Below are 24,807 nucleotides of genomic sequence, written 5' to 3' on the forward strand. Positions count from 1 at the left end.
AGATGCGCCTGAGCTTTACCTCGCATTTTTTGAGGAGCTTAGTTGCTCTGGTGGAGCGCAGTTTTGCATGAGGAGCCGTGCACAGGTTCAAATGAAAAAAGAAAAGGTTAATTCAGAGCCCAAACTTTGCTAATTAATAACACGTGTGTGAAACAGTCAGCCTTATACAGGAATGCCAGAGAATGGCCTAATTTAAGATACGTGTGAAAATTGGTTAATCTGGCAGCATAAATTAATGTTTTGGTGGAAGTCCCCAGAGTTAAAATTTTTAAGTGTCTGAATGTGTGCATTTTTTGAGAAGTGACTCACATAACATAAAACTCACCCTTTTAAAATGCATGCTGTGGTTTTTTAGCATGTTCACAAAGTTGTGCAATATTGCACACCTTCACTGCTATCTAATTTCAGAGCTTTCATCACCTGAAAAAGAAACTATCCACTAGCAGTCGTTCCTCACTCCTCTCTCCCCCAGCCCCTGCAGCCAGCAATCTACTTTCTGTCTCTGTGTATTTACATATTTACATAGGGAGTATGTGCATTACTTTTACTACAAATTTGAAATAGTTAAAAGTATCCAAGAATTAAATTATAATCTTTTTGAAAACAGAACATTTATGTTTTTATAGCATTTACTTTAAATGATTGTAGGTATTCATATTTCATTTTAGTAATCAGCTAATCAGTCCATTATGGTAATTTCCTAAAGATTATTTCCTAGAAGTGGTATGGCTAGTTAAAAATGTTAGGTGTAGTTTAAAGCCCTTTGATAAGCATTGCCAAATTATCTTCCAGAAGTCTTATATCAGTTTACAAGTAATATAAGAAAGACTCATAATAATCTGTAAAGAAAATACAGGAAGTAAATTATGTATGTATGTATGTAGAGAGGGTGATAATTGCCTTTCAGTTAGATGTTTACTTGTCTAATTTTGAAAATTGTTTTCTTCTGGACAGTTTAGAAACTTTTCCGTGAACAGGAGTCATAATTTTAAACTCAGCTGTACTTGAAACATTACCTCAATTTAGCAAAGCAACTATTTGCTTTGCTAACAGTTTGTATTGAATACACTGGGTTCAAAACAAGAAACTCTTTAAATATATCTTATTCACCAGTTGTAAACTGCCCGTACTTTATGTAACTGACTCTTAATTGTTCATACAAGAAATTAAATCTTTCAGCTATATCAAATTACCTATCTTAGTTTTATTTTCTTTTTAAGCTTCCTTGGTAAATCTTGAAGTAAGCCATTAGAATGGCAAAATGACCGAATTTCATGTTTCTCTTTATATGACCACACTTTGGAGGTGTTAAAACTGACATGATTTTCCCAAGTGGAAGGGAATTCATTCTAGCTGGAGGAAATGAGTTGGGTACAGGTGTGGCGGTGGTAATGTCCAGGCTCGGTTCCAGAAATGGTGAGCAAATTATTTAGTTGGAATTAGGGTACATATAGGGTGAAAATGGTATAATAAGGTTAAGTTTGTGCCATAAAAGACAAATATTAACTGGTTTTCTGTATCTTCTTGGTAATAAAAAATACCCTACTGTAGACTAGGGAAGGATGAATGATAAGGTCCGTATCTGCAGTCTGCTGAGAGGGTAAGTATCTTCTTTGGAGTGCCCTCCTTTTAACCTTGATCATATAGGTTTTCTTATCATATCATCTTTTTTCATATCAGCTTTTCCTCCTCGGTTTTATCAGCTCTTTTTAAAGAGGTATGATAGCATACTGAATGGGGCATGTCTCTTGGAGAAGTGTGTGTGTCTGGGGTGGAGAAGAGGGGAAAGGGCACGTGTACACTCACCAGGCCTTATCTTCCCCTGACCAGTAGTTCCTAGTGGATAATGGCAAATCCCAGGAGAATCTGGGAGTTTGGCAAGGGATTCTTGAATCCATATGTATTTCTGAGTAAACTTGGAAAAATAAACTCTTACATAATACTGCTGTGGTTAACTGAGTAAAACTCATATCAACATTACTGAACTCACAGTGTTATATTATTTTGTACTTTCTCAGTCAGTTGTTATGTTCTGTCTCCTTTTGTGAAATGGTCAGTCACGTGGGAGCAGACGTGGGAAAAGCTCACGAAGAAACAGTTTATTATACTCTCAGGTCCTAGAGACAGGTGCCCTGGCACACAGTACAGGGCCACGTGGGAGACCACCAGGGTGGTCAGAAGGCAGAAGACAGGAGCGAGGGACAAGTTAGGCCATGGCCTTCACTGGGGTTTCCCAGGGAAAGGCAAGGCAGGGCAGAGTGAATAGTTGAGGTCTAGTTAATTTGAATAATTTCGGTGAGTTTTGGGTTACAGGAGTGGTCCATAATTGCCTGGTACCTAGCCCTGGGATGATTAAGGCCTTTTGAAGTGCAAGGGTCTGATAGAGATCTGGCTCTGGATTGGTTAGTTTGCATAATCAAAGACATACTTCTGGTTGGGCCTTTGCCATCTTTAAGAGTTGGCTAGTCCTGGGAGGTGCAGTCTCCCCAGTCAGAAAGGTTTTTATGATGTCAAAACACCATAATATACAGCTAATAATAACAATAATAATACCACACACAGTACAGGATATCAGAAGAATAACTTGTATCATGTGAGGGCGCATGAACTATGTGATACTAAAGATTAAGCGCCCCCCTATTATGCCTGCCACGTCTGATTTCCTAAAGGAGTAAAATTGTGATTTCGACTCTGAACTACTTGGGCAAATTTCTGACTGATTGTTAAATGCCTGCTGAAAATGGACTGTTACCATTGGGTAATGACTGACAATTATTTGCAAAAGAGAGTATTATGATCAGACTTTAAAAAAAAGTGAGTAAGTTAATGAGTTTGTTTTTTTTAAACATTTTTTATTGAGTTACAGTCATTTTACAATGTTGTGTCAAATTCCAGTGTAGAGCACAATTTTTCAGTTACACATGAACATACATATATTCATTGTCACATTTGTTTTTCACTGTGAGCTACCACAAGATCTTGTATATATTTCCCTGTGCTATACAGTATAGTCTTGTTTATCTATTCTACATATGCCTGTCAGTATCTACAAATTTTGAACTCCCAGTCCATCCCTTCCCATCCCCTGCCCCCTTGGCAATCACAAGTTTGTATTCTATGTCTATGAATCTGTTTCTGTTTTGTATTTATGTTCTTTTTTTTTTTTTTTTTTTTGATTCCACATATGAGCGATCTCATATGGTATTTTTCTTTCTCTTTCTGGCTTCACTTAGAATGGCATTCTCCAGGAACATCCATGTTGCTGCAAATGGCGTTATGTTGTTGGTTTTTATGGCTGAATAGTATTCCATTGTATAAATACACCACATCTTCTTTATCCAGTCATCTGTTGATGGACATTTAGGTTGTTTCCATGTCTTGGCTATTGTAAATAGTGCTGCTATGAACATTGGGGTTCAGGTGTCTTTTTGAAGTAGGGTTCCTTCTGGATATATGCCCAGAAGTGGGATTCCTGTGTCATATGGTAGGTCTATTCCTAGTCTTTTGAGGAATCTCCATACTGTTTTCCACAGTGGCTGCACCAAACTGCATTCCCACCAGCAGTGTAGGAGGGTTCCCTTTTCTCCACAGTCTCTCCAGCATTTGTCATTTGTGGGCTTTTGAATGATGGCCATTCTGACTGGTGTGAGGTGATACCTCATTGTAGTTTTGATTTGTATTTCTCTGATAATTAGTGATATTGAGCATTTTTTCATGTGCCTATTGATCATTTGTATTTCTGCCTTGGAGAATTGCTTGTTTAGGTCTTCTGCCCATTTTTGAATTGGGTTGTTTGTTTTTTTCTTATTAAGTCGTATGAGCTACTTATATATTCTGGAGATCAAGCCTTTGTCGGTTTCAACATTTGCAAATATTTTCTCCCATTGCGTAGGTTGTCGTTTTGTTTTACATACTGTTTTGTTTTTTTTTTAAATTCCATGACTGTCTCATATTGTAACTTAGAGAAACTGCCAATTTAAATAGGAGCTAGGTTGATTAATGTCTGCCCTGCAGAAAGGGAAAACCATTATAGAGATTGAATCAAGTCTCTGACATGCCTGAACATATTCAAGCTCTGGTTAGAGGGTGTTAAATGATTTTTAAAGGCTTATAAATTTTAGTTAATGGTTCTTCACTTGGACTGTGTCAGAGAATTGGATAAGAACACCTTCGTAACATTCCTGAATTATCTTTATTTATACCTTAGCTGTCTGTTTATGCCCAAGTACTTTCCCATTATCTGAGTGGAGGAAACGGAGGTTTTCAGAATGGAACTTTTATCAAGGCTCCATGATTAGGAAGGAGAGACCTCAGATTTGAACCCACGATCACATGATCCAAAGCTTCTGCTCCCTTGGTCCAATTTTAAGACGATATTTGTTGGCATGAATTTCAAACTTAAGAGAATTCCAAACTTGGAGGAAAATTAGATGAAAATATTTTTCCTATGCATATTTTTATTGTGCTAAAATACACCTGAACATAAAATTATTATTTTAACCATTTTTAGGTGTATGTTTCAGTGGCATTAAGTACATTCACAGTGTTGTACAACCATCACCGCTTTCCATTTGCCAAACTTGCCCATCATGCCACCCAGAAACCGTGTACCCGTTAAACGCTAATTGCTATTCCCTTCTTTTCCAGCCCCTGGTAACCTCTGTTCTACTTTCTGTCTTTACGAAGAAAATTTCTTTTTAGTGAGAGAGTTTTGTTGATGTTAGATGATATAAATTAAGTTTTTAATTTCTTTGTAGAATGTTGGTTATAAAAGTATTTCTTTTGAACAAGAAGTACCATGTACTTCAATGTAAATTAAAAGTTATTTTTGCCCTTTTAATTCTTTGCCTATTCTGTTTTAAACAAAACATTATAATTATATATGCTAAGTACAGAAGCCTTTGTGTTCTCTTCATTTTATTAAATGTAAACAAATGGTGGTAATTTAAGAGAAAATAGTTCTTTTTTCCTGAACCTTACCAAATTGCTTTTTATGCATTGTTCTAGTTAGAGCTCCTTAAGGTAGCATTAATGAGTCTTAATTGCCTTTGCAATTAAGTTAATCAAAATAGTAGCAAATCCAAAAGCTGACAACCTTTTTGCTAGCCTGCATAAATTTGTATCATGTTCTCCTAGCTGATGGTTGTCAAACTGCACATGATTTGATTCAAGCTATTTTTTGATGTGAGCACAGAATATAATTATTACTGCTCATTGTATTCCATTAGCAATAGTTACTGGGAAGTGCCCTATGCTCTGGCCAGACTCTGGGCTTTGGGCTCTTTTGGTTTGATGATATGCCCAAGAGGTTGTGAAAAACCCAAAGTTCAGGTTCACTCACTTTACTTTGACCTTGAAGTGAGAGCCAGCTTCAGTACTCTGCTTACCTTTGTGCATTCCTGCTTTTTCTTAGGTTTTGCCTGAGTATTCCTTTTTTTCTTCCCAGCTCACGGATTCATTCCAGTAGGTATTTTCTGTGTTTTACAGCATTTTAAGTTGTTTTTAGTGGTAGTGTCTATTCTTTTAACTAGTCTGCTATTGGAAATGGAAGTGATTTCAGAGACTACTTAAACCTGATTCATTGCTCCCACTAAGTAAATAATAATAATAACAGGGGCACAAGCTTTGTCTTGGTTAGCTACAGTTTATTCTTGGCTTTTCCTTCCAAATCAGTGTCTGTTACAGAACTGGATGCAAGAATTTTTAGTATTATCTGCTATATCTTGCTTTCATTTAATGAAGGAACTGAATAAAGGAGCCTAGATTGGAGGAAGGGGCTGAACAAAAAGTTCTTTCTCCAGCTTAGGCCTGGAGGAAACTGAGCCCTACAAGGGGATTCAGTTTGAGATTTGTTGAGCAGTGGCCTTCTTGTCACTTGCTTTTTGTATTCTGTTTAAAGCTGTTTCTTACTGGCTTTAACAATATAGGAATAGAAGAGGAAAGGAACGTTACTTAGCTTTATGTGTGAGAAAAAAACAGTGTGGGAGGGTGCTGTTTAGTTTGAATAGTTAATATTTGTGAATGTTGGTCTTTTGCCCTCCCAGTCCTTTCCTGTTGTGAGCCTAAAGCATCTTCTCCTTTCTCCTTGAGTAATCTTTCTCACCATATGGTCTTGATTAGTAGCAGATTACTCCCAAATCCCTCTCTAGCCCGCCACAAACCCAGCTCCTGAATGGACAGTTCCACTTGGTTGTCCCTGGGGCACTTAACCCCCTCCTGAAACAGAGCAGATCAGTCTCTTGAATCTTAATCACTTTTCTCTATTCCCATGACCACTGCCCTCATCTAGGCCATCATCTCATTCTGGATTAAGGCAGCAGCCTTCCTAAAGATCTGAAGACTGAAGTCTTCCATGCTATTAATCCATTTCACACACTGGGACCAAAAGTATTTTTTCCAAAACATAATTTTGCATCACTCACCTAAATAAAGCCTTTCAGTGTTTCCTTTTGTATTTTCCATACAATTCAGAATCCTCAGTAGTTGACAAAATCTTTATTACTTCTGTAGTCTCAACAAGGCACCACCACTCCCAACTTCACTTTACATTGCAACCTGTAGTAAACTTCCTCTCTGGGTGGGAGGGAATAGATTTTGCTCCTCTATTTGCAATTAAATTTTACTGAGATAGAACTTATACACAGTTTGATGAGCTTTAACAAAGTGTCTACACCCATGCAGCTAATATCCTAATCAGGATCTTGTACACTTCAGTTACCCACACAGGTTGCTTTGGGTTCCTTTGCAGTCACTTCCCCCAGCTCCTGCCCCAGACAGTCAATGGGTTTTTTTGCTTGTTCTCGGACTTCAGATAAAAGAAATCCTACAAAATGTAGCCTTTTTTTCTTGATTTTTTTTTTTTTTTTTTTTTTTTGCTTAGCCACTTTTTTGAGGTTTATCCATGTCATTGCACGTATCAGTAGTTTGTTTCATTTTATTGCTGAGCAGTATTTCATTGTATGGATATGCCAGAGTTTATTTATCCATTTATCAGTTGTTGGATACTTGGGTTGTTACCAGCTTTGAATACAGGCATATCTTATTTTATTGCACTTTGCAGATACTGTGTTTTTTACAAATTGAAGATTTGTGGCAACTCTGCACTGTCAGATGATGGTTGTTTTTTTAGCCACAAAGTATTTTTAAATTAAGGTATGTACATTGTTTTTTTTTTTTTTTTTTTTTTGTTGGGGGAGGTAATTAGGTTGACTTACTTATTTTTAGAGGAGGTACTGGGGATTGAACCCAGGACCTTGTCTATGCTAAGCATGTGCTCTACCACTTGAGCTTACACCCTCCCCCTTACATTGTTTTTTAAGGCATAATGCTATTGCACACTTAATAGACCACAGTATAGTGTAAACATAACTTTTATTTTTTTGACTTTTTAAAATTGAAGTATAGTCAGTTTATAATGTGTCAATTTCTGGTGTACAGCATAATGTTTCAGTCATACATATACACACATATATTCATTTTCATATTCTTTTTCATTATAGGTTACTACAGGATATTGAGTATACTTCCCTGTGCTATACAGAAGAAGCTTGTTTATCTATTTAATATATAGTAGTTAATATTTGCAAATCTTGGACTCCCAGTTTATCCCTTCCCACATCCTTTTCCTCCAGTAACCATAAGTTTGCTTACTATGTCTGTGAGTCTTTTTCTGTTTTGTAGATAAGTTCATTAGTCTTATTTTTTTCTTTTTTTTAGATTCTACATTTGAGTGATATCATGTGGTATTTTTCTTTTTCTGGCTTACTTCACTTGGAATGACAATTTCCAGATCTGTTTATGTTGCTGCAAATGGCATTATTTTATTCTTTTTTATGGCTGAGTAGTATTCCATTGTATAAATAGATCACAGCTTCTTTATCCAGTCATCTGTCAGTGGACATTTTAAACATAACTTTTATTTGCCCTAGGAAACTTAAAGATTCATGTGACTTGCTTTATTATAACATTTGCTTTATTGCAGTGGTCTGGAACTGAATGCACAATATCACTGAGGTACACCTGGATTTTGTGTAAAGCTATGAACATTCATGTTCAGGTCATTTTGGGAACACATATTTCACTTGCAGAGAGTTCTAATTGCTCCACATCCCAGTGCTGGATATTATCGGTCTTTTTAATTTAGCCATTCTTTTGAGTGTGCAGTGGTATCTTGTGGTTTTAATTTTCATTTCTCCAATTAAACATGTTGCACATCTTTTCTTATGTGTATTAGCTATTTGTATATCTTCTGTTGTGATTTGTCTGTTCAAGGCTTTTTAGCCTATATTTTTAAATTGAATTATTTGTCTTATTAAGTTATGAGTCTTAAATAGATGTAAGTTCTGTATATAAACTGTCAGATGTATGTGTTGCAAATATTTGAGTCTGTGGTTTCTTTTTCATATCTTAACACTGTCTTTCAAAGAGAAGCTTTTAATTATAATTAAGTATAATCAATGTATTTTTTCTTTTGTGATTGGTGTTTTTGTATCTAGAAATCTTAACCTAAAATCATGAATACATTTTCATACTTTTTCTTAGAAATTTTATTATTTTAGCCTTTAAGTTTAGATGTAGTGATCTATGTTAATTTCTTGTATAGCATAAGATTGTGTTGAGATTTTTTTCATAAGTTTATATAGTTTTTCCAGTGCCATTTGTTGAAAAGATTACACTTTCCCTTAATTACTTTGGCACCTTTGTCAAGTATTGACTGACTGCATAAGTGTGGGTCCCTTTCTGAACTCTGTTCAGTTCTGTTGCTCTTTGTCTGCCTTTATGTAAAACCCATACTGTCTGGTTAACTGTAGCTTTAAAAGAAGTCCTGAAATCAGATAGTGTAAGTCCTCCAATCTTTTTTTTTTCCTAAAACATTTTGCCTATTCTAGATCTTTTGTGTTTCCATATAAACTTTAGAATTTGCTTGTCAATTTTTTTGCAAAAAGCATACTGGAATTTTAATTGAGATTGTGCTGGCTTTATCAATTAACATGAGGAAAATTGGCAGCACTATTGAACCTTCCAATCCATAAACATGTGTGTTAGTTTCTAAGGGCTGCCAAAACAAAGTATTACAAACTACGTAGCTTAAAGTAACAGAAATTTATCCTCATAGTTCTAGATGCTATGAGTCAGAAAGGTGTCAGCATGCTCTCTCTAAAGGCTCTAGGGGAGGAATCTGGAATTTGGAAGATGTTTAGGTAATTTCTGTTGATCTGTTCTATAGCATTTAGTCTACTGTTAAGGCTAATTGCGAGTTTTTATTTTAGATGTATTTTTCAGCTATAGGTAATTGTTTTTTGTTTGTTTCAGTTTCTTTTTTCATAGTGTGCATGAATGCATGCATTTACATTTCCAAAGTCCTTATCTACTAATTCCTTCATCTTGTTCATTTCTAGGTTTGTTTTTATTGACTCCCCTCCCCCCATCCCTGGTTTGGGGGTTGCATTTTCTTGTTTATTCTCCTAATTTGTTATTTTTCAGTTGTCATCTTTAAAAGAGTGTTGAGTTTTGATCTGGCAAGCAATTTAGTTGCTCATGGATCACCCGGACCCTTTTAGGCAGATTAAGCATTGTTAACATGGGACCAAAACAGTTCTGTCCAATAGAACTTCCGGCACTGATGGGCTACTTTTGCCCTTCTCCTATGCTATGGCATTTCTGGGGTCTGTATGGAATGTCCCAGGTACTCTGTGAGAGCTCTTCGCCGTGGTTGGTTGGGACCCAAATGTCTCCTAATTCCCCTGTAAATTGTTCTTTCCCTGGTAGTTGTTCTTGTCCCAGCCGTATGGAATCTCATCCTATGCAGGCCTAGCTTAGTATTCAGCCGAGGACTCAAGGGGACCCACTTTCAGACTTCGGGAGCCTGTTGTCTTCATAGCTCTTCTTCTGTTGTACTCAGCCCTGCAAAATCCAAGTGCTGTAGCCTCCCAGAATTCCAGTTGCAGCTTTGTGAGACTACTTGCTCTGCAGGATTACTTTCTTCTGCTTCAGGGTTTGGTAACTGCCTTTAAGAAACCCGGGCAATTTACAAGGTTCAGCTTGTTTGTATCTTCTCACAGAGATCAACGTCCTGTGCTCCTTGCTGTCTAACACCTGGAAACAAGTGTTTCGTACTGAAAGCCTAGCTTTCTTGCTGTTAATGATGGGGGCGCTTAGTACAGTACCAGTTACCCCATCATTTATTGAACTTAGTTGGCTGTGATTTTGCTTGCCTCTGATACTTGCACATACTACTTTCTCTCCACCTGAAGCACTTTCCCCTGCCTCTTGTACAACAAACTCTTAGGGATCATTTAAGGATCAGATTACATGTCACTGTTTCCCAGTAGTCTTCTTAGATACTGCCAAATCCTGGGTTAGGTGTCACTCTTTGTACTCAAAGCATCTTATATTTACTTGTAATTGTAGTTGTTATTCTGATCGTTTTTAGCCCCTACAAAAATCTGAGCTGTGTGAAGGGAAGGACAATGTCCAATTACATTATATTCCTCATGCCTAACACAGTGGAGATCTCAAAATCCTTTATCTGCTTCTCTCCTTTCCAATACTATATGTGGAGATGAGATACTGCTATTCAGTGTGCCTTACATACAACTTCAGAAATTTTTTGTGCTTCTTCTCTGATTGGTTTGCAGAGGGGAGGAGCTACTGGCAGTTGCCATCCTTATTCAGTTTTCTTTTTAAATTTGGCCAGTCTCTGTGGAGATTAGTATTTTTCTTCTTTAGTATCTGTGTTATAAATATTTTGATATATATTTATGCACAAGTAGTGGTCTGCTCATATTTTTAGGAGTGAAGTTTTTTCTTCCTTGCCTACAAGTAGTTCTCATTCGGAAAGTATCTTGAGGTAAGTATCAGTAACCGCTTTGTTGTTCTAGTGGCCTCGAGGAAGTCAGTATGGCTAGATGAGTGGGGTATGATGGGGGATGCATTTCCAATTGAAGAGCCTTTAATAACAGTAGCTTTCTTAGAAAGACTTCTCTGATATTTAAATTGAGTCAGTTACAGTAATGTGAAATCCTAGAACTGGCGGAAGACCTCAAAGGTCCTTTGTTCTAGCCTGCCTCACAACCTCCTTGACAGAGGCTAGTCTGAGGCGGCTTCTTTCAATTTCCATGGTTCTAATTGTAGACAGTTCTTAGAAGTTGTAGAAAGTTCTTAGTAAGTAATATTGAGTCAGATTCTATTTCCCACAAATTTCTGCCCATTGGTTCTACTTCCACCTGTAATTACACAGAATAAAGCTAAACTCCTTAGCTTACTTTATCTTAGAGCAGTTTAACACCCTGTTTTTATTTCTTTGCCTAAAGCATCTCAGTTCATAAAGCTATTCTTTATATATTATCCTTATTTGCATTAAAAATGTGATGTATGTATGCATCTCTCAGTGTAATATTCAGAGCTGAATTCAGTCTTATAAATGTGGCCTGTATTGAGAATATTGGAGCATCCTTGATTTGGATGTTTATCTGACTCTCAGTGCTTCCTAAGATTGCCTTATTTGTCTCTTATTACCTTAAACATTTTGGCTTTTTTTTTCCCTAAGGAAAATGATTTAAACACCACTTCCATTGTTCTGTATGCATACAGTTTATTTTATATAAAAATTTATACTTTATTCTTTTTAAGTTATTTTGTAATTAAGCATGGTGGTTTACACTTTGTGTTTTATATACAGATTTGATATGCATTAGTCTGATCTGCACCCCAATAAATAAACTGCAGAACACTAGACAAAGTCTAGTATAGAGTTCTATTAGCTACCTTAGAATTCTTCCACTAGTTGGATATCAAGTACGTAATCTCTGCTTATGTTTGTATAGTCAGCTAGGAGTCAACCTAACTGTGGTAGGGGCTCTCACTGCTCTGTGTGTGCAGCCTTGCTGAAATTAAGGTGTCCCGTGTCTGTGACATCCTCCTGCTCTTATATACTAGCAGCCTAAGTTAAACTGTACAGTTGTGGAATCTATACCAGTACTTTTTGTTTGTTGGTTTGTTTACCTTCTGGAAATTGTGACCATTTTTACTTTTCCATAATTTTTAAAAATGTAAGTTCTTTTAATGTCATAAGATGTAGTTTTCTGGACAAAAAGATGTGGATATGTATAAAATACCAAGGTGTTTTTATTACTTCCTTCATACTAGGACCAATCAATCACATGTCTGTTGCCACCAAATACTGAGATACTATATAACAGAAAACTTATTTCAGAAGTCTAAATCAGTGTGACACAAAGGCCTTAATTAACTGGTGAAGCTCCCATGTTACCATAGTTTTAAAATAATTTTTGTTGGTTATCAAAACTCAATTTTTTATCAGTTTCATAGCTCTTGAAATTCATACATTTGAAAAATAATAAGCCCTGACATGTAGTTTTTAGTAAAAGAAATAAAAACCTGCCCTCATTTATTACTTGTTATTAAAATTAACTGGAATTCAAAATGATAAAAGCACAACTAGAGTGTTTTGACTACAGTATTCACATTTTGCTATTATAAATTTGGTTATGGTTTCCAATGAACACTACATTTATATAAAGAACTCTGGGATAGGCTATTTCTGTCAACGAGATTCCAAAATTATAGACGCTGATGTCAATGCAGATGAAGGTTAGCCTAATTTGGTCAAGAGAAGGACATGCTGAGTCTCTGTATGGATAGCTAAAGGCTATTGCCAAGATTGACAGGTGTCCTGTGAGTGGCCGAGAGTCCAGGGATAAAATTTGCACTTGGATTACTTCTCTAAGACACAGTGATCAAAGCTGTACCTTTTCTTTCTATTGATTATGCTCCTAAAATAGTGAGATCTGCTTTTAATGTCCTGACTTTTCAGATACTAGCCTTATAAGTCCTAGAAAGGTAGAGTTTTGTACTTTTTTTCTTATAGTATCAAATTCTGTTATCAAAAGTTTAACTGGATCCTGTGCATTAATTTTTCTAGTATAGTCAAGTGATTTTTTTTTTTTTTTGATTCCCCTGCCATGTTTCACTAAGGCTTTGAGACAGGTGAGAAAAGTTAATGTCATGAAAGAATGCATTTATTGTTAGTGTGAAAGAGGCATTTACTTCTTCATGGGATAAAAATTGTATGATTTGATTTGGAAAGATTTAATTTTAGGATATTTTCTAAGAAATAAACATAATATTTTAAAGAAGTATTAATATAATTTGACAAGCTTTTGTTTCTGTTTCATCTTATTGAGATTCATTTATTAAGGGAAGCCTTGTAATTTATCCAGATAAGTTAGTGGTAAATATTTCGTATCTCAAAATAAGAAAACATTTTAAAGCCATTATGTTCACACCATTAAGAAAGGTAAATGTAGTGTTTTAAGGAAAAACTGCATTGCCTGAGATTTTTGTCAGATTTGAGTGATGTAAATGTGTCATCAGCAATAAAGAAACTATGCTTTTAGGTATAAACTCACCAGCTATTACTATTCAAATAGGAAATTTTGTGATCTGGGAGGACTATGTCTTGATTACCTCTGTATTTCTGTCAGACATATAGTAGAAATTTAAGAGGACGCTGGGGGAATCCCATTTTAGGGAGCCAACCTGTTCACTGGTATGAAAACAGAAAGCCAAGACCTTCGCCTCCCAGGGATCAGAAAAGGTTCTCAGGGCACTGGGCAAACACAGCACAAGGTCCCTCATGGGCCATGTGATTTCAGTTAAGCCCAGAGCTGGAGTGGAACTGGATTGGTTAGGTCATTTATCATTCTTTGGTCTTAATTATTTCGTTTGGATTTGGCTAAAATTTATTGCAAGCCTGCTATGAGCCAGGTGTTCGTTTACAGATGTTATTTAATGCCTGTGAAGGGAGGAAAGGAAGGCCCACACAGGTGGACTTGCCCAGGGTCACTCAGCTCTTGGCAGTTCAGCTGGAACATAAACCCAGGCTCTTGATTCCAAACCCAGTAGTGTTTTGTGATGATAGAAATAATCTCGACAGAAGCTCATTTTAAGTGAGTGAACTTTGGGTACTGACTTTCCTACTTTTTTCCCTTCTGTGTCTCACTTCTGATTCTTTCCCTCTTCCCTTGTCCAGTCCTTCTCGTTTAGAAGAAAAGCAAGTACAGATTCTTGACCTTACCATTAACCAAAAAGACATCTAAAAATATTTAACTGTTGTACCAAAAATAGCAGTATCGTATTTGCATGTCAGAACTTGACTTTTTGAGCAACTGATTGGCAGGAGACTGTGAGGATGAGAAGTATTTCTGGGCTGAGCATCAAGGTGTGGGCTAATTTGGAGTGTGTAACCCGGGCTAGCGTGACAAATAATGAATGATGACCACCAGCAGTTCTCCTGAGGATGGAGCTGATGTACACTCGCTGCTCTGTCCTGTTCCTGGGAATCCTTGGAGTCTGCTGGAACCCAGAGAGTAATCCAAAACCCTGACAACCTCAACCTCATGTCACACCTAGTTTCATGACAAACTAAAAAAGTTATCTCCGTTTGTGCAGGGCTTGGCATTACAGCTTATTAGTTCAGTAGGAAGAAGAGATGCCATGTAAGGTCTAGTGGGAAATGAACAGCCATGTGTTTAATGTATAGTTTGAATTTAGAAAAATTTTGATTTGGACCTGAAAATTGAATTTATGCCTCATTTTGACAGGTCTAGAATTAACTATTCTTTTAAGTAAACTCTGTATTGAGATTGGATAATGTAAACAGCGTTGGTATTTGAACTGTTGGGGCTGTTTTCACGTATTTTAGAACTGTCATGCGGGTACCGTCATGAGGCAGGTGACTTTGTCTCTCTATGACACAGTCCTGTCTCCTCTTGAGTGTTTCCCAGCTGGCCCTCTCTTCCTCCCCACCCCCTAGCCTCCCCTGCCGTCCTCTCTCTCCTGGACCTCCGCAGTGGCCTCCCGGCTGCCCTCCTGCACTCCGCCTCCTCTGCTCTTCCTGTATCTTCTCACCGCGCTTGGTTTGTCTGCGCCCCGGCCATCATGCTTTGTCGTGACATGCAGATCATTCTTCCGATCCTCATGTTCCTGCTCTTCCATTTCAGCTCAGGGACATTTCAGGGCCCTGGGAAGAAGCCCCTTGCTTTTTCACCAGCTCAGAACCAGGCTTTGTTGGCAGTTCCTGTCTCAGATCCATTTTACTTGTTACAGTTGCAATTTTGTATTTACTTGCAGACTTTGATTAATGTAGACTCTGACAAAACTAAGCTTTGGAGGGCTGGAGCCGTTTCTAGTTTTATAAGGTTACACTCCTGGCATCTAGCACAGGGCCTGGTACATAGTTCCATTTTAATGAGTATTTGCTGAATGCTTGCATGAAAGTTTCCTGAAGGGCTGTGCCTCTGCCGGCTGCTGTGAGAGATGGTGAAGATGGATGAGTATGGGCCCACTTGGCTATCACAGAGCTCGCTCACAGCCAAGAGAAGAACTAGACATGGAACAGAAACATTGTCATTTAAGTCGAGTTGCAAATCAGGGCTTGAAAATGCATGGTTGGACAGGCCTTTGTCAATAAGTCCGAAGTTAGTGAATTACAATGTTAAACAGTGCAATGTCTGTAAAGCCTCTAGCATTCATAAAGCAATTCTACTCTAAAGGAAATAAAAAGTTGAACAAATTCAGTATTAAACATTGAAAAGATGGAATAAAATGCATTCATATTTTTAAATGCCAGGGTGTTAACACCTATGAAGCTGGTCTATGTGGAAGAAATGAGGAAGTTTTTAGTACTGCCAAACATTTCTTGAAAGTCTCTAGTCTTAAGGTTGTGGATGTGCTTGGGGCTGGCCTGAGACCTCGTTCGTCTCCATTTGGTGAGACTGTTAGGTCAGCACTCGCTGAGATTTTTCCTCTCCTCTCCCAGAGGTCCTGCCCCTCTCCTGCCCCAGCCATGGGCTGTGGCACTGAACACGGGCCGGGGAGGAAGGCTGGCTGGCAGCGCCTTCCCACAAGAGTCAGGTGATCCTTGTTTGAAGGCAGCTGCGTGAGGTTCCAGGCAGGCAGGCAGTGTCCCCTCTCCTCTGCCTCGGGACAGCTGGTTATTGTCAGACTCCTAACAAATCTTCCTTGCTTGTTGCTCGCTGGAGGGGAGGGAGATTTTGCAGCGGGCTTTCCATTAATCCAATGGGAATTACATTGATCTGGTGTCTGGCCTTGGTTCTCATCAAGTGGATCGCCTCAAAGGTAGGCCATCTTTATTTTTAGGATCGTGACGTTAATCTTTAGTTTGTATATTTGGTAGGAGTGAAGTTGCTAGTTGAGTTTCTTCTCCTTTTGCTTCAGTTTTTATTTCCTTGATTAAAAGAGCTATGTGTTTTACCTGTCAGTTGAAAAGCTTAAGAGAATACTGCGTGTAGTTTTTATTTCTTCTCCCGCCTTACTTCTCTTTAAGGGCTTCTTATGGTATCATTCCTTGGTGTCATAGTAGCTTTCCTCAGTAGCATTCCTTTAAAGAAGATTTTATGATTAAAGAAGTTCAACTTTCAAGATTGTAAAATTATTAATGTAGACTGTTGGTGTACAGATTTTAAACATTCTCTTCTGGAGGTATAGAATTTACTGTTGCTTATCAAAGTATAATTATTGAGGATTTCTACACAATTATAAATAATTTAAAAACTAAATACCACCCTCTGTCATGTTCTTAAGGTCTTGCTGCAACTGAAATGTTTTCGTAACTTATATTGAATAAGAAAGTAAGATTATTATATATCTTGTTTTTTAATTTGGATTCCAAATACTGGACTTAAGAAATGCTTGATAGAATGCTTGCCGTTTGCCACTTGGATGAGAGTCTACAGTAGGAAATACTTAAGATTATACTACTTGAACTTATTTTTTTCTGTACTTGCGTAAAAATGATTGTATCTTCCATCCACTGTGCAGCTTTTTTCTTCCTATATTAAGAAATTGAGAAGTATCAGTGTTAACATAAAATGTATAAGAGCATCACTATTTGCTAAGCAACACAAAAGCTCCTGTAAAGTCAATTTCCTTTTCAAATGAGGTTTTTAATCCCCGATAATGTAATTTTTCTGATTTAACCATATTGTTTTAAGCATGATTGTCTCTTAGTTGACGCAGTCCTGCTTTCCTAGTGAATATGATTGAAGAAATCTCTTAAAGAAAAACAATGTACTCAAATTTCAAAAAATCCTGTGTTTTATAAGTTAAGAATTTTGTTGTACTGACACCTATTTACTCATTGTTTTTAAAGGATTAGCTTTTCCAAGTTATTGAATGAAGGTCAAGTTAATATTAATAATGCATTAGTTGAATTGTGGATGTTTTTACAGACTTTTTTTTTTATCACCACCAAAAATTTTAAGTGAAATTTTAAACAAAAAGAGTGCTGATATTTTAAATTTGTGATTTTTTAAAAAAGTATGTTGTTTGATACGGAAGGGTGAGGCAGTACTTGGGTAGGCTCTGAAACATGCGTTTTCCAGCCAAAAGTTCATTTAACTGGAAAACTGCTTTCAGAATTGTGGGCTTCATCTTTTGTAGTATGTTACTATTTTTTGGTAGTGTTACCCAAAAATCTATTTAGCGCTACTGTGTTTAAGGCCTGTGACCATCAGTTTACTAATCTGCAAAACAGGGCCAATAAAATCTACCTCACAGAGGTTTTGTGCGGATTAAATGAGATTTTGTATGACAGTGCCTGGAAGATTTTTTGGCACAGAGTAGGACCTCAGCAAGTTGTTGCTATGTGATTACTTCACCATGTAAGGGAAATACACACGCTTTTGCACAGGAGATCATTTTAGTGGAAACTTGAACAAAATGAAAACAATAGCACTTAAAATATCTTTGCTCAGTTTTAAAATGTGTCTTTAAAAGTTATGTATTAACTAATATCAAGAACAATTTTTATGCCTTTTATCATTTACCTTGTAAGTCAGACTTTTTGTGGAAGAGTGAGTCGCCCTGATTTGAGGTGAGGGTCTCACGGAGGCGCTTGGATCTCCTGTCCGCGTGGCAGAGGACCCTTTGGAACCTTACAGTTTAACTTGTTTATGCTGCGGCTGTCAGTTTTTGATTAGCTCAGGCTCGCCCATGTTTTGACCTATGCTAGTTTGCTTTACAAGCTGTTCCCAGGATGGCTAAATTAGAAAAGTCACGAGTAGGAGCTTCTCAGTTATTTCCATTCACTGGAAAGGTGATGACGGAGTAGGGATGATAGCTCAGAGTGTTTTATGACTGACAGCGTGACAAGGGATTTTAAGTAATTTTGTCTTGCTGTCTTTATTAAAAATAGAATTTTGCTGGTATATAGCTTTTCAAACGATAACATTAAAAAAAATATGTCAAGTCTGTGCTACAGCCTTGGTGTGTAAAGCACGTATAATTATTTTTCAGAATATGGTGCACACTACCATATATAAAATAGATAAACAGCAAGGATTTACTGTGTGACATAGAGAACTATATATTCAATGTCTTATATAATAAATTATAATGGAAAATATAGATATATACATATATATGTATAACCAAATCACTTTGCTGTACACCTGAAACTAACACAAAATTGTAAATTAACTATACATCAATTAAAAAATTAAAATATCATTTTCATTCTAACATGGAAACAAAATTTTTATTGTTATAATTCATAATTTATAGTGTATTTTTCTGAAATGAGTTACTTCAGATTATTCAACCTAGACAGCTCAGTGAGACAGTTCAGTCATGTTCATTTTACTCTTGATCTGTGAGGCAGTAAATGAGTGAATTACCACTCAGGATGCATTTGTTGATGGGTTTGGATATATATTTTTCAAAGTCCATTGTTTAAAAAATTTTTTTTGTTTCATTTGGATTTATTCCATTAGAGTTAAATTTTGTCTAAATGATAGCATTTAAGCTAAATATTTGTGGACCAGACTTACTTAAATTAGTAATGAATAGAATAACTTGAATACTTTTGCACAACCCTAAATAATTTGTTAATACCTGTTTAAAATTAAATACTGCCCTTTTGCCAAGTTTTTATTATGATTAACTAAATACAGACCCTATTATTTTAATATATAAGTTTGTGCCTCTGCAGATAAATCTACGGTGATTACCTTAAAATAAATTCAGTATGTAATGGTAATCTAGATTATGTTCATTACCCAGTTTTTGATTTGTACTGTTTTATTTAACAAAGAACTGATATTAGTCAATCTTTCTTAATCCTTAAGGTGATAAATGAGAGTGTACCTTTCTGATTAGTGGCTGTTTTGGTAAATAACCCCTCCTACATTGAAAAGAAGACATCCCCTCTCCTAAAGAGGACTATTACGACAGCAGGCTAAAATTTATTTCAACAAGCTGTTTACCCAGATTGTGATTGGATACTAGCAGGTTGACAGGTATTGACCATGATAAGCTGGTACATAATCATATCTATGATTTCATGAATATGATTTGGCTGATAGAAATATTTATTTCCACATATGTGCTCTCCAGGCTACCAGGTTTTCCTCTAATACGGTATTTTAAGGAAAGGCTTGTAATCTAATAAGCTAGATATCTTGGGGGTGGGGATGGGACAGCAGGTGTGAGTGGTGCCTTTTAATACCAAGTGATTACAGTGGCTGTTTGCTGCAGAATAAGTAGTTTACCATGAAACACTACAGGAGGCTTAGGGAATTCTGTTGGTGGAAGACACTTTAACTTTATTAAGCATGATGCTGCCAGGAGTATATTCTGTATACTTTAGTCCCTTGGGATTTGAGATCATCCATTTCTTTGCAGATTTCTTTGTAGTAGATTCTTGCTCTGCTTTTTAAGTTTAGTTGATTTATTTTGTGAATGTATAATAACTACACATGCTATAAAATTCCAAAGATATTCTTTGAAAAGTCCTCCTCCTGCCCCTGTGTTCCTCAGCCTCCTTGGAGGCAACCAGTGTTGAAATTTAGGATTTTATTTTTGCTTGAAACTTGTGTTCCTTTTATATTTCATAATCTGTTGGGGCTTTTTCTTTGTTTGTTTAAGGATACATGAAATCCGGAACCCCCCTACACTGTTGGTGGGTATGTAGTTTGGTGCTAGCCGTTATGGAAAACAGTATGGAGATTCCTCAAAAGACTAAAATAGACTTACCATATGATCCAGCAGTCCCTGTCCTGGGCACATATCCAGAAGGAACCTCATTTCAAAAATATACATGTACCCCAAAGTTCATAGCAGCACTGTTTACAAGAGCCAAGACATGGAAACAACCTAAATGTCCATCAACAGATGACTGGATAAAGAAGTTGTGGTATATTTATATAATGAAATACTACTCAGCCATAAAAATTAATAAAATCATGCCATTTGCAGCAGCATGGATGGACCTGGAGATTGTCATTCTAAGTGAAGTAAGCCAGAAATAGAAAGAGAAATACTGTATGGTACCACTTATATGTGGAATCTAAGAAAAGCCAAACAAACTTATTTACAAAACAGAAACAGACTCACAGACATAGAAAACAAACTTACAGTTACTGAGGGGAAGGGGGTGGGAAGGGATAAATTGGGAATTCAAGATTTGCAGATACTAATATATATAAAATAGATAAACAACAAATTCATACTGTATAGCACAGGGAACTGTATTCAATATCTTGTAGTGACCTATGGTGGAAAAGAATATGAAAACAAATACATGTTAAAAAAAAAAAGGATACATGAAATTGTATAGGAGTTTGATGTTTTTCTTACATGATAAGCATTATGGAGTTAATAATGATTTGAAGAGTTCTGCATACTAAATCCAAATGAGGGCTTTAAACACAGTAAATTTTCTTTATAATAATAGTACAAAACATGACTTTTTCCTTGAGATTTCTAGGTGTATGTTGAGTTATAAATCTCATGCCAGAGTTTTGTGAGGAAACAAGATCATTAATCTGATATGTAAAAGTGCCACTTGTTGTTTTAATATGTGTTTCTTTTGCTACTGAACTCTAGCATATTTTTTGTATTTATTAGTGTATGATTTCTTTTCCTGTGAATAGTGTTTATGTCCTACCTGTTTTTCTACACCGTTATTCATCATTTTCTAATTGTTTTGTGAAGCACTTTTTTTTTTCCATTCATTTTTAGCTGTAGTAGGGAAAAATGAGCTCTTCCTCATATCTGTTAAACTCATTTTCTTGGTTTGACTTTTGTCTTTTGTCTATATTTATGATATATTTTGCCATACATAATTTAACTTTTTTGTGGCCAAATTGACTTGTTTTTCATGACTTCTGAATTTTTTAGAACAGTTAGAAAGGACTTTCCTATAAAATTTTTTTTTAATACAGTCATGCTTTCTAATGTTTTCATGCTTTAATTTTTTACAGTAAAATTTTTTTCCATGTGTGATTTATTTTGAAGTAGGATGATAATAATACAGCTTTATGTTTTTCCAGATAGCAACCACTTAATATAACATTTTTAGTTAAATAAAAATAAATCCCCACAGATTTAAAATCCTATATTTATCGTATACAAAATTACTGTATATTCTTGGATTTGATTCTAAATTCTTTATAGACTATTTATCTATTTCTTTGTAGTGTCAGTCTACTTTATTAATATAGCTCAAGGCACTAGTTCTCTTTTTTATTTTGTAAGAATTTGCTTGCCTGCTTATTCAACTAATAATCACTTTCTTTGTGCTAGGCACTATTCTGAATGTTGGGATTTATTCTAGATCTGGGGATGCAGCATTGAATGAAGTCCCTGCTGCCCCCACAGAGGTTAGATTCTAATAAGAGATTTGGTTAATTTTATCTTCTAGATTTTTTGTCTTGTTGTTGTTGTTGTGATCTATGTAGCTGATTTACAATGTTGTGTTTTAGTTCGTCTTTTTATCAGTTCTGTTATTCATTAATTTATCAACTTAGTTTGTAAATTATTATTCATTAATTACAGTAAATGCATTCAGTCATTTATTTAGCAAATATTTATTTAAAATCTACTAAATAATTGCTGCTGTTTAAGGGACCAAGAGTGCAGCGGTGAGTAAGCCAAACATGGTTCCTGCTCTTGTGGAGCTTTTGTTTTAGAACAAGCAAACAAGAAAACATCAGTTGTGTGCCATGCAGAGCACATGTGTACAGGGTAGGAAGCAGTGGAAGAGGCTGAGTCTCAGGTGACTTTAGATCTGGTAGCCTGGGAATGCCTCTCTGAAGAGACGACATTTCATCTGGAACCTAAGAAGGAGACAGTGATGCAGTGACCCTGGACAGGGGAGCAAGTGTAAAGGCTGCATGTTTGGCATAATTGAGGAGAGGCAAGGAGGCCAGGGTGGCTGGTCTTCATGGTGAGAAGAGGTCGGTAGAACCTGAGTCCTAAGAGTTAGGCAGATCACTGAGAGCTTGGTGTGTGGGCTTTACTCCAGGCATAGTGGGGGCCATGGGAAGATTTTGAGCAGTAGCTGAAATGTTCTGTTCACTCTTGCGTCTGTGAAGAGTGGACTGGGAGCCAAGAGAGGCAGCAGGAGAACCAGTCAGCAGCCCATTGTAGGAGTGCAGGCGAGATATGCTATTCTCTGAGACAGAATGAAGACGTGGAGATGGAGGACGAGAGATGAGTGTGGAGGTAGAGTTGGCAGAACATGTTGAGGGTATTTTAGCTTGTACAAAGTTTTGTTTGTTTTAGAAATTATATTTTAAATATTTACAATACTTGTTATTTCTCATAATAGCTTTATTGAGATATAATTCATATACCACACAATTCGCCCATTTAAAGGGTACAGTGCAGTGATTTTTGGTATATTCACAGAGTTGTGCGATGATTATCACCATTAATTTGAGAATGCTTTCCTCGTTGCGGATAAAAACCCTGTACCCATCAGCATGCACTCTCCATTTCCCATCAACCCTTCTAACTCTCAGCAGCCACCAGTCTATTTTCTGTCTCTGTGGATTTGCCTATTTGGAATATTTCATATAAGTGGAACGGTATGTTATATGGTCCTTTGTGACCGGCTCCTTCACTCAATGTGCTCTTCTCAAGGTTCAGCTGCAGTGTAGCATCTGTCAGCACTTCATTCCTTTTCATGTCTGAATACTACTGAATATTGAATACTGAGCTGCACTGTACGTCTACACCACATTTTATTTATACTTTCATTGGTTGATGGACCTTTGGGTTGCTTCCAGTTGGGGCTGTTAAGAATAATGTTGCAAGATACTTTTAATATCTGTTTATTTTTAGGCACAAAATGTATCTTTAAATCTGTTCTCTTTTGGTGGCACACAATTTTTTGTTTTCTAGATTCAGTGTCTTCTCAAATTTCTTCGAGTTCACTAATTACATTTTTTAAAATTCTCTTATTTTTTCCTAGCCTCTGGGCCATTTGGGTTTTTCACTTTCTTCCATTTATTTTTAGCTAATGGATTTCTACAAATGTCTCATGATTCTTGTTTGCTTACTCATTCAGGTTTAAATGAAAGGAATAGTGAAGTAGTTGAACCATATCTCTTTGTCGAGTCTATCTAGCTCTTCAGGTCTCTCCCTAAGTGGGCTTGTCTGATACACTCTGACATTAAATTTCTACCCACTGCATGTCCCTCACTCTGTATCCACTTTTAAGGTAGTGCTTAATCATATTGTTTTATAATTTTTTGTCTTCCTTACACTAGAGACTTTGAGAGCAGATACATATTAATTTCATTTTGTATATCCAACTTCTCTTGCATGGTGCTTCACAAATAATGATAAATACATGTTTGTTGAATTGAATATTATAACACATTTAATTGTCATGCATTAAAATGTGTGTATGGTTTTTTTCTAGAGGCGGGGAGCTATTTCCTATGACAGCTCTGATCAGACCGCATTGTACATTCGTATGCTAGGTAAGCATTATTTATTTTGTACCAATATCAGTTAATTTTGTTATCATCTACTGTTATTTCAGATTGAGACAACTTTTGTTAGGTAGCTTTTCGTCAATGTTTGCAGCAGGAATGTTCTGTTACTTTGCAGTGTAGAGTCTAGAAACCAAAATTAATGTGATGTGAATAAAGAGAGGCATTATAGAATTATAGGTAATTGAGAAATCTCTGGCGTAATAACTGTGACTGTCATTAGCACACAATTTTAGGTTGTATTCTGAATATTCTTCATAAGAAGTATCTTAAATTTGTGGAGTTCCTGAATACTGAACAGATGTCCATAGTAACATGGATACAGAGAGACCGTGACATACCTGTTCACGTAGTCCTGTCGCTGGATGTGTTTGTTCTCAGTTGGCTGGCCAGAAGACCATTTGTCTTCTCCCTAGTCTCGGGTCTTAAATTTTTAATGTATTACTCAAATCCATAGGGTAAAACGAATTTGTTATGTATGTATGTGATTTTCTTCCTCTGTGCCTCTCTTTGCCAGATTTTCCTCCTCTTCCATGCAGTCCTTGATCCCTTGTACTTTAATACATATTGTTAAAAATGTATTGTTAAGATTCTGATAGTCCCCTTTACTCATCCTTTCTTAGAGGATCTTCCGTGACTACTTACATATGCTCAGAATTCCGTGCTCAGTTTCTGTGCTTTTGAGTCATCCTTATTCTTCACCTACTTTGGGGGTATTTTTCTTCTTGCCTGTTTCCCTAACTCCTTCTCTTACTCTTAAGCCTACATGTTCTCCTTGCTCTTCTTGCTGTTTTTGCTCTTCTTCCCGTTTTCCTTCTTGAATTTACTCTGTGCATCTTACCTGCTTCAGCTCCGTTCTGCTCTAGCACATATTTTCCTCACAGGAATGTTCAGCCTTTTCTTTGCTGTCTCTGTCCCGTTCTACAGACAAGTCAGTATTCTGCTCTCTTTAAAACAGGGCTTTAGACTCATGTTTTCTTGA

The 24,807-nt window shown here is 36.5% G+C and overlaps 1 protein-coding gene across 3 annotated transcripts in view; it reads left to right on the plus strand.

The window, feature by feature from the left end:
• Positions 1-24,807, plus strand: part of PDE7A (phosphodiesterase 7A) — a 106,702-nt gene that overhangs the window by 33,327 nt on the left and 48,568 nt on the right. For 2 of the 3 annotated variants that reach the window (XM_032470044.1, XM_032470045.1), the window contains exon 2: positions 23,753-23,813. In XM_032470044.1, coding sequence (XP_032325935.1) covers positions 23,753-23,813 — 61 coding nt within the window. Of the gene's footprint in view, positions 1-15,954; positions 16,162-23,752; positions 23,814-24,807 lie in introns of those variants that run through there. The other variant, XM_006193754.3, reaches the window with a different exon arrangement.

The sequence above is a fragment of the Camelus ferus genome, chromosome 29 (assembly GCF_009834535.1).
Source record: "Camelus ferus isolate YT-003-E chromosome 29, BCGSAC_Cfer_1.0, whole genome shotgun sequence".
Taxonomy (NCBI): domain Eukaryota; kingdom Metazoa; phylum Chordata; class Mammalia; order Artiodactyla; family Camelidae; genus Camelus; species Camelus ferus.